The sequence below is a fragment of the Aedes albopictus genome, chromosome 1 (assembly GCF_035046485.1).
Source record: "Aedes albopictus strain Foshan chromosome 1, AalbF5, whole genome shotgun sequence".
Taxonomy (NCBI): domain Eukaryota; kingdom Metazoa; phylum Arthropoda; class Insecta; order Diptera; family Culicidae; genus Aedes; species Aedes albopictus.
In genome coordinates this window covers 120,924,178-120,934,977 of record NC_085136.1, presented here as the reverse complement: position 1 = coordinate 120,934,977, position 10,800 = coordinate 120,924,178, and the positions used below count along the sequence as shown (strand labels likewise).

Genomic DNA, 10,800 nt, shown 5'->3' with positions numbered 1-10,800 from the left:
CATCAATGTCCTTGACCTTCAGAGTCGCCTCATGTGTCAGAGCCCTCACCTGCACACCCTCACCAAGGACCTCTTCTGCCAGCCTTTTAAAGGTGGCGCCCTTGTGCTCCTTCTGGCACTTCAGCTCCAGGGTCATCTCGCCCGTACGAGTACGTCTAATACTGCGTACGTCGGCTCCAAGACCCTCAAGCTTAGCGTCGCTTCGCATCATCTTCAAGACGTCTGAGTACCTGGACTGTTCCGTCTTGATGACGATGGCGTCGTCTTTCTCGCGCTTGGCACCTGCCCTCCTACGCCTTGGCTTGGCGTCCTGCGCTACTACCTGCGGATTCGCCTTCTTCTTCCTCTTCCGCTCTACTTTCGTCCAAGGGGGGTCCTCCCCTTGGATCGCCCTGCTCTGTGACTGTTGAGGGCCCACCAGCGGTCGCAACCCCTTGTTCCCATCGTTAAGGGACGGGCCAGCCTTTTCAGGTCCACCCTTCCCAGCTTTCCGGGAACCCTGGCGGATGGAAGGGAACAGGGGGTTGCGACCGTCGTTTGACCCTCAGCAACCACAGAGTAGGATGAACCAAGAGGAGGATCCCCCTTGGACAACAGTCGAGCGGAAGAGGAAAAAGAAAAAGCCGCATGTCAAGGAGAACAGGGACGCCAAACCAAGAGGGCGTGAAAGAGTAGGTGCCAAGCAGGGATGGGAACACTCACTTGCAAAGAATTACACTCACTTGCTATTTTCTCAACTCAGAAGCGTGCAATCAAGAAACGATGTATGGGCGACTTTTGCCTTGTAGTTTTGTCTCAAACTTTGTCGAATAGAGTAGGGGTCGCTCACGAATCCCAAAGTAGTGACAGAGCTGTGAAAGCGACTCTCCACGAGGTGAGTGTAAATTACATTCACCTCGTGGAGAATTGCCTTCGCAGCTCACTCACGAATTCGGTATGCGTGTGCGACCCCTACTCTATTCGGCAAACTTTTAGACAAAATCGCAAGGCAAAAGTCGTCCATACATCGTTTTTTGATTGCACGTTTCTGAGCTGAGAAAACTGCAAGTGAGTGTAACTCTTTGCAAGTGAGTGTTACCATCCTTGGTGCTAAGCGCGAGAAAGGCGACGCTCTCGTCAAAAAGATCGAACAGCCTAAGTACTCAGACGTCTTGAAGGCGATGCAAAGCGACGCCAAGCTCGGAAAACTGAGAGACGACGTGCGCAGTATCAGACGTACTCGTACGGACGAGATGATCCTGGAGCTAAAGAGCGATAAGGAACGTAAGGGTGCCACCTACAAAAGTATGACGGAAGAGGTCCTTGGCGGAGGGTGCAGGTGACTGCCGCAGTCGGTAGGCTACGGAAGGAGCAGACAGGGACACATTTAGCTTTAGTTCAGCTACCTGTGGCAGATGTAAAAAAAAGTCCGTTAAAGTAGGGAAGATCAAAGAAGCCTGGTGCATAAATATGTCATCTGAAATCCCACGAGCTACCGGAGGTTTGTTTCAGATGTCTGGAACCAGTCATGGGACTGCAAAGGCCCTGACAGGAGCAAACTGTGTAGGAGATGCGGTGCGAAGACCGTAAGGCACAAGTTCACGCATTTGACTGATTTGTATCCGGAAATCCGTGAACAACAGGAATCCAACGGGTGGTCCAATGTGCCTGGTCTTCAAGAAATTCGCAGTGAACAAATCAAAGTGCAGGTATGTAACTCAGCTGAGCCTGAATTACAGTGACGCAGCTCAGCAACTGCTTTATCAGGCGATTTCTGAGTGGGTAACGGATATCGCCATCATGTCGGACCATACCGAGTACCCGCCGGCAACGGCAATTGGGTTGCGGATGGGTTCTGAATACTAGATGTCGAACTGGCTAATGTTGGTATCAACAGTACCTTTAGTCGGAATGGTGCGAAGTCGATTATTGACGTTACTTTTTGTAGTTCTGACCAAACAAGTAGTTCGAACTGGATAGCAGACGGTAGCTCGATGAAGGGATATTTAGGAAAGCGCTCCGCCGTGAGCGAAACCTACTTGGTTTAGACGGCGACGAGCTAGTAGCGGTACTCTCGCGTGCGTGTGATGTGACCATGCCTAAGCGAGTTCACTCTAGAAATGGGAGATCACCACTCACCAGCTTACTGGTGAACTCAAGCGATTGCAGACCTGCGCCGCGCCTGCCTACGAGCTAAGCGGCGGATGCAGTGATCACGATCTAAGGAAAAGCGAAACGAACGGCGGGTGGTGTTCGCCGCTGCAAAAGCCGTACTGAAGACCGATTGATTGATTTAGCTATATTATAGAGACTTTAAGCCCTTGTTCTGAAGACCGAGATAAGGGCAAGCAAAAAGGTCTGCTTCGAGGGTCTCTATCAGATGGTCAACGCGAATCCGTAGGGTGATGCCTACAGGATCGTGATGGCCAAGACGAGAGGTGTAATGGCTCCAGAGATGTTGGAAGGGATCATCGAGGGGCTCTTTTCGCACCATGATCCTAGTCCTCCTGTTATAGGAGGACTGGGCTGGTGATGGTAGGGTCACCGATAAGGAACTTGCAGGGATTGTAAAATCCTTAAGCGTAGGTAAGGCCACAGGTCCGGACGGAGCTCCGAATCTGGCCTTAGAAGTAACTATTACAGAGACTCCCGGGATGTTCAGGTCAGATATGCAGAAATGCCTGAACGAGGTAGTTTTCTCAGAGGTTTTGAAGCAGCAGAGCTTGGTACTAAGTATTGTCAAAGGGAGAGGGGGACCACCCGAAGACCTGTCGGCATATAGACCAATATGCATGATCAACACGATGGGTCATCCTCCCTGATTGAATCGTTTTCAACCATTTTCCCCTAAGAGCGGCAAACGAGCGAAAGACAATTACTATGGGACACTTCCTCTTCAACGCGATCGCATCGTCGCCGTCGCCGTCGCCTTTCGTCGGTGCTAATGCCAATCAACCAACAGCTCAATTTACCTTCTCCATGGACAAATGGACACATGCAGCAGCAACGATTCGAAAGAGTTGTATCCAGTAGGCAGTCCAGTCCAGTCCAATCCAAACAATATGACCATTTGCGCGTTTTGAATGGTTTGTTTTCGGGTGCTTGGTGGATCACAGCTCAGCTCGCTCGGATGATGACTAATTGAACTTTCCAAATGTGTAGCCAGCCACCGATCGTCGGTCGGTTGGCGCGCAGTACGGAGGTGACGGCGTTCATCTAGGTCGCCGCGTCGGCAGGTGTGTGACGGTCATGCTGAAGTGTTTTCAGCTGAATAGTAATTGTTGTCAATGGCATAGATAGTAGCACTTAGCTGAGCAGCCGCTGGACTTGGCTGCGCATTCACATGAAAGGGCCAAAAGGTCATTGGAATTCGTCGTGCATAATTGTCTATTGATTTTTTTCTAAATGTGAGTTGCATTCCGATTTCACGGTATTTTGTTAGGGGTCAAGAGTGGCATTTATTAACAGTTTCGTTGATGCGATCTACACTTTGATTTTGTTGAAATCGTTGATGGTGGGAATGGGTTCAGGTATGGGTATTGAGGTCTCACGTAACGTGAACAAAATGAATTTAACATGTTTCGGATCGTTTCCACAAAATTTATTAACAAGGTTTTTCTGTACACATTTCCTTCTCTTTTTCCACTTGTCTTATGCAGATGCTTTTTGTTATTGTTCATTTATTACTTTTCTTTAAACTATCGGATATCTTCTATTTCCAGCAGTCATCCCAACTGGAACAAACTCAGCTTCTCAGTTCTCATCTGAGAGCATTCTGTGCCTACCACAGCATGCAATGCCAAGTATATCCTGTCCAGTTATTATGTCCACTTGTCGCTGTTTCTACAAACATTCACCGAGATTGCATCGCTGCTTGTCAATGACCAACCAGATGACCATTGACATTTCCCACTTGTTCTACCGGTTTCCATCAGCTGTCAAAGATGACGAGACGACACATCACGGTTGCCTCCGGCAAAGGCAGGGGATCACGACATATCTCTCCATTCATGTACATGTAGGTTGGTATAGGTGAGTGCGCTCATAATCGACCCATGCATCCGATCTTTGCGCGATCACTTGTCATCTATAATGTGAAAGCTGCACTACGGACGAACGAAAAGATTTAGTAGCGCTACTTTCAAATGTCCAACGATGACACTGATACCTATAACAAGCCTTATCAGCCTCAAATAAGGATTGCACAGCTGTGCCGGCTACGTTCTTGCGGAAGATGATTAGGAATCCTAGGGTCAGACAAACCCTGAGGTCGAATTAGGGATGTAGTACCGGTAGTACCGATATTACCGACCAACTTTTGGTACCGAAATACCGGTACTGACTGAACCTTTGTTCGGAAGATCGGGAGATTCCTGTATCGCCGAGCAGAACGGCAGCCCTGCGGAAGAGATGGAATGAACCTGCTGCAGTCGCTGTCAGATGTGACAGACGTCAGAACCGTGAGTATGTGTGAAAATAAGAAGAACATCTAGAACACGATTATCGAAGAAACATACTACTTATCGACATACTACTGAATTTGATAACCTATTGTTGACCATAAAGGTTTAATACTAAGTAAGTAATATATTGTGAGATTTATTTGCCCTACAATTTGCTAATTGAAACCTAAATGTAGCGGTGACTCAAGCACCTACCGATAACCGCAGAAGATTACTCCCGGTAGAACCTCCTACTAGCTTGCACGCGAGGGTGAAGAAAAACCTATTGTAAGTTGCAGTAAAAATGTATGAACTTATGATCTACTCAAAAACTAATAATAAAACTATTTCAGCTTTAAGCTGTCTAAACCGGACCGCTAAAAGGAGGCTGCAGTTCTAAAAATCCGAACATTCTTAAAGAATAGCAATCGGAATAACCTCGAAATGGCTGAGGGGTTTGCCCAATCGGTGAGTAATGATCACAGTAGTTACCACAATTGCATGCTTTGCGAGGACCATGATAGTGCGGATGATATGGTCCAATGTGACGTCTGCGACTTCTGGGCACACTACAGTTGCGCTGGTGTCTCAGAAGCTGTGAAGTCGGTTCCGTGGACGTGCGCGAAGTGCAAAAATATACTGCAAGTACCGAAAGAAGCCAAAAAGCCTGCCTCGAAGAAGACTTCATCCAGAAAGAGTAGCACGAAAAGCGATGCTGGATCCGACAAGGAAAGTGTCAAAAGTGTGACCCTGGAGGAATCACTTCAACAGGTTCAGTTTGATAAAAGGGCAAAGGAAAGAGCCCTTGAAGAGGAAAGGATCATCCATGAGAAGCGATTGGAGGCCGAAAGGGAGATAATGGAGAAGAAACGTTTGCAACAGAAGGAGATGCTCGAAAAGCAACTAGCACAGGAGAGAGAAATCCTACAGAACCGACTCAAGGACGAACGGGAATTCCATCAACGGCGTCAGCAGCTCCACGATGAATTCCAGAAGCTCAAGTCGGATCTATCACAGCACTATCGAGAGCAACAAGACTCCGACGAAGAAGAAGATGAAGACGATGAGGCTGGCATGCAAAAGCCGCGTGTTTGTGATGATTTTGGAAGAAAGGATCCCCGTGGAGCCTTCCCGAAATTCCAGGGACAGCCGTCCGCCCGGAACCAGCAGATCGAAGCTGAATTACGGAATGTAAATCCAGAACTTTCGAAACCTACGAAGCTAAACGAGCCGGGGTGCGTTCGGGATCCATGGGGCAGCAATACACGTTTTCAGCAGAATCCGCTAGCTGCTTCCGGCGAGAGAGAAGTAAGAATTGAGGACTTACTGCATCGTATGGATCTGACGGAAGAGGAAGAAGGTGCAATCAGAAACGTACTCGCAAGACGAGGGCAAATCCGCCAAGACTCGCGAATGGACATGGGCCGAGGACCAACGCAGGAACAGCTAGCAGCTAGGTAGGCCGTGTCCAAGCACCTTCCGGTTTTTCGAGGAGAACCAGAGGTTTGGCCGCTCTTTATAAGTTCCTTCGAGTACACCACGGCTGCATGTGGTTTCACGAATACAGACAACCTTAAAAGGCTCCAAGATAGCCTGCAAGGCTTGGCAAAAGAAGCAGTACAAAGCCGGCTCTTGATGCCAGACTCGGTACCCGAGGTCATCGAGGATTTACGCAAGCTTTTCGGGAACCCGGAAAAGCTCTTAAAAAGTCTAGTGGCAAAGGTTCGTAGAGCACAGGCCCCGCGTATGGATAAGCTGGAGACATTCCTGTACTTTGGGATCACGGTAAAGCAGCTATGTGATCACCTCGAGGCTGCGGGAATGCGTGAGCACCTTAACAATCCCATGCTCGTGCAAGAGCTCGTGAGCAAATTGCCACCCGAGTATAAACTTGACTGGGTTCGATTCAAACGCGGCAAAAGGGAAACTCCACTGAGAAATTTTACAAACTTCATCAGCGAAATAGTATCGGAAGTCTCGGAGGTAGCGGACTTCACAGGAGTGGAGCAAGGAGTGACACTGCTCCCCGGGAAACCTAAACCGAGGAAAAAGGAGTTTATGAACACCCACAACACTCAAAGTCACCGTTCGGGAGGGTCCCATGCGGAAATACCATCGAAAGTGAAGAAGCCGTGCGTTGTCTGCAAACGTAGTGATCATAAACTTCGATTCTGTGACGACTTCGGCAAACTGAACATCCGCGAACGTTTGGAAATCGTTGAAAAATGGAAACTTTGCCAATTGTGCCTTAACGACCATGGCAAAGCACCGTGTACGTTTAGAGCGCGCTGCAATGTACCAAATTGCTCTAAAGGACATCATACCCTGTTGCACCGGGTAGAAGGAAGTATTCAGCTGTCCATGGTCAAGAACAATGCACACTTTCAGACGCTACGAACCGTGATATTCCGCATCGTTCCGGTTACCCTCTATTTCGGCGAGACAGCCGTAGAAACATCAGCCTTTCTCGACGAAGGCGCATCTTCTACACTAGTGGAACACTCAATCGCTGATCTACTTGGTGTCTGTGGAATTCCAGAACCATTGGTGGTATACTGGACGGCGAATATGAAGCGGCTTGAAGAGGCGTCACGGAAATTCGATCTACAGATCTCTGCCAGAGGAACGACTGAGCGATACCAGCTGAAAGAAGCACGTACAGTTGATGAACTAGTCTTGCCGACACAAGACATTAACTTAAAGGAAATTGTCAACAAATATGATCATCTCAAGGGTCTTTCGATTCTCGATAGTGTTTCAGAAATTCCCAGAATCCTGATTGGTCTCGACAATCTTCATTTGTTCGCCCCGCTCGAGTCTAAAGTGGGAAAGTTCGGAGAACCTATAGCTGTGCGCTCTCTCCTGGGATGGTCCGTGTATGGTCCAGAACAACAGAGAACATCATCGAAGGCGTACGTACACTTTCACTCCATGCACCCGGTTAGCAACCAACAGCTGCACGATTTGCTAAGAACGCAGTACACAATAGAAGAAGGTTGTACGCAAACCGAAATACTTCCTGAAACGGAGGCCATCTTGCGCGCTAGAAATATCCTCGAACAGACGACTAGGCGCGTAGGAAACCGCTTCGAAACAGGGCTGCTCTGGAATAACGACGAAATCACCTTACCGGACAGCTACCCGATGGCCCTGAAGCGGATGGCAGCACTCGAACGTAGACTTTCGAAGAACCCGAAACTACAGACGGCCATCCATGAGCAGATCGAAGCATATCTACGAAAGGGATATGCCCACAAGGCAACGGATGAAGAGTTGCGCAATTCCGACCTTTTGAGAGTGTGGTACCTTCCGCTGAGCGTGGCTTTGAATCCCAGGAAACCGAACAAGGTGCGCTTGGTATGGGATGCGGCGGCATCCGTACAAGGGATCTCGCTAAACTCGTGCCTTCTTAAGGGTCCCGACCTCCTAACGTCGCTACAAGGAGTTTTTTGCAAGTTTCGGGAACGACCAGTAGCAATTGGTGGCGATATACGCGAAATGTACCACCAATTGCTCATAAGGGCAGCTGACAAACAAACGCAACGGTTCTTATTTCGCTTCAACTCAGCAGGCCCTCCGGAGACTTATGTGATGGATGTGGCCACCTTTGGAGCCACATGTTCACCTTGCTCAGCGCAATTCGTCAAAAACCGCAATGCTATGGAGTACGCTGAACAGTTCCCTGACACGGCTGAAGCTATCATCAATCGAACATACGTAGACGACTACTTCGACAGTTTGGATACCGAGGAGGAGGCACTACGTAGAGCCAAGGAGGTGCGCTTTGTCAACGGTGAAGCAGGGTTCGAAGTAAGAAACTGGTCTTCAAATTCGCAGTGGGTGCTGCAAGGTCTAGGGGAAGAATCATCTTCCGAATCAGTGCACTTTCACCTAGATAAAAACACCGAAAACGAACGAGTGTTGGGCGTTATCTGGAATCCCCATCAAGATGTCCTATCGTTCGCTACCGTGTCAAAAGCAGAAAGTTCCCTGCATTCGTCCTGGAAACCAACTAAAAGAGAAGTTCTTAGTATGGTGATGACACTGTTCGACCCGCTGGGTTTATTGGCTCCGTTCACTACACTCGGTAAAATGCTGGTACAGGACCTCTGGCGTTCTGGTTGCGACTGGGACACCGAAATCAACGACGAGTCGAACAAAAAATGGACATCGTGGATTAACGCGTTACCCGAAATTTACGAGCTAAAGATCCCGCGCAGTTACTTTGGGAACGTGCAATCCCAGTACTATGGACCAGTGGAACTGCATGTGTTTACCGACGCTGGAGAAAACGCCTTCGGATGCGCTGGATATTTGCGGATTGTAGTCGACGGAGAAGTTAAATGCTCGCTCGTGATGGCTCGCTCTAAAGTGGCGCCTCTTAAGCAACTCACTATTCCTCGCCTTGAACTTCAAGCGGCAGTACTGGGAGCGCGAATGGCACATACTGGACGGATTCCCGAACTGTCCTATCTTGGATTTCATCGGATCAGAAGCGCTACAAGCAGTACGTTAGTTTCAGGATCGGAGAGATATTAAGCCTGACGAAGTTGTCGGAATGGAGATGGATACCTTCAAAGTTGAATGTTGCAGACCGCCTGACGAAATGGAGAAGTGACTCCGGATTGTGTTCTGAGTGGTTCAATGGACCACGATCCCTCTACGAGAACATGAACATCGAACTACAACAACTCCCTCCGGCTAATACCAAGTGCGAACTACGACCTGTGCATTTGTTTCACGGTGCAACACCTTTAGAGAAGCTAATCGACGAGAGCCGATTTTCCAAGTGGAACGTCCTGGTAAGATCTGTAGCGTGCGTCTTTCGTTTCATTTCTAATTGCCAACGAAAGGCCCGTGGTGAGCCCATCGAAATTCTAAAGAGAATGCCGAATCATTTGAAGGAAACAGCAATTCCATCGGTCATGACGCCTTTGAAACAAGAAGAATACCGACGTGCCGAAAACATTCTCTTCAGGACAGCTCAGTGCGACGCCTTTGGAGACGAAATCAAGATTCTGAAGAAAAATCAGGAGTTGGAACCATCACGATGGTTTGCCATTGAGAAGACCAGCCCGCTCTATAAGCTGACTCCACTCTTGGATGACGAACAGGTGTTGCGAATGGAAGGACGTTGCGATAGGGCCGAACTTCTACCGTTCGATATGCGGTTCCCAATAATCCTACCAAAAAACTGTAGTGTGACCCAACTTATAGTACGACATTACCATGAAGCGTACGGACATGCATTCAGAGAAACGGTGAAGAACGAGATAAAGAAACGGTTCTTCGTCTTCAGCCTGAGTTCGGTAATAGCGAAGGTTGAACAAAACTGCATCTGGTGCAAGGTGCATAAGAACCGTCCCAAGTGTCCTAGAATGGCTTCGCTTCCAGTTCAACGGTTGACACCCTATCAGCGACCGTTTACGTTTGTCGGTATCGACTACCTTGGGCCAGTGCAAGTGTCCGTTGGACGGCGAATAGAAAAAAGGTGGATCGTCTTATTCACCTGTCTGGTCGTACGAGCCGTCCACCTGGAGGTGGCCCATAATCTTACCGCTCAATCATGCGCTATGGCGATCCGACGATTCAACACACGATGGTGACCAGCCGCTGAATATTTCTCAGACAACGGCACCAACCTCAAGGCCGCAAGCAAGGAGTTTACTCAGCAAGTACAGGAGATAGGATACGAATGCGCCGATCAATTTTCTAGTGCTCGGTCCAAGTGGCATTTTAACCCACCAGCTACGCCCCATATGGGGGGAATATGGGAGCGTATGGTAAGAACTGTGAAAAGTGTCATGGAAGTGCTTAACGACGGACGCAAATTAACGGACGAGATTCTCCTAACAAGCATAGCGGAAACTGCGGACATGATCAACAGTCGTCCATTAGTCTACGCCTCATCAGGATCGCTCCAGGAGTCAATCACCCCAAACCACTTTATTCGAGGAATAGCTGCTAACGAACCACAGGAAGTCCTGCCACCTACGAATCCTGCGCTAGCACTTCGTGATGCTTACCAGCGTTCAGTGGAGCTTGCAAACAATTCGTGGGAACGCTGGATAAAGGAATACGTTCCTAACATCAATCGTCGCACCAAATGGTTCGACGAATCAACGCCTTTGAAGAAGGGAGACCTAGTTTACGTCGTAGATGGAAACCGGCGTAAGGCATGGATCAGGGGAATTGTTGAACAACCAATCGTATCGAGTGATGGAAGAATTCGCCAAGCCCTTGTGAGGACCAACAACGGGGTGCTCAGGCGGGCTGCCGCTAACTTAGCGGTTCTTGAGATTACTGAAGGTAACGCTGCTCCGGATGACGATTCCGGAACAGGATTACGATCCGGGGATGTGTTCGGAAGATCGGGAGA

At 48.8% G+C, this 10,800-nt stretch overlaps 2 protein-coding genes across 2 annotated transcripts; both read left to right on the top strand.

Moving 5' to 3' along the window:
• The first annotated feature begins 4,865 nt into the window (after positions 1-4,865).
• On the top strand, positions 4,866-5,882 carry LOC134289257 (scaffold attachment factor B1-like). Its single transcript, XM_062855105.1, has one exon. The coding sequence runs from the start codon at positions 4,866-4,868 to the stop codon at positions 5,880-5,882; it is 1,017 nt and encodes a 338-aa protein (XP_062711089.1).
• A 174-nt stretch (positions 5,883-6,056) lies between these two features.
• On the top strand, positions 6,057-10,027 carry LOC134289241 (uncharacterized). Its single transcript, XM_062855104.1, has 4 exons — positions 6,057-8,759; positions 8,839-8,932; positions 9,015-9,223; positions 9,275-10,027. The coding sequence occupies exons 1-4, from the start codon at positions 6,057-6,059 to the stop codon at positions 10,025-10,027; spliced, it is 3,759 nt and encodes a 1,252-aa protein (XP_062711088.1).
• Positions 10,028-10,800: the final 773 nt, after the last annotated feature.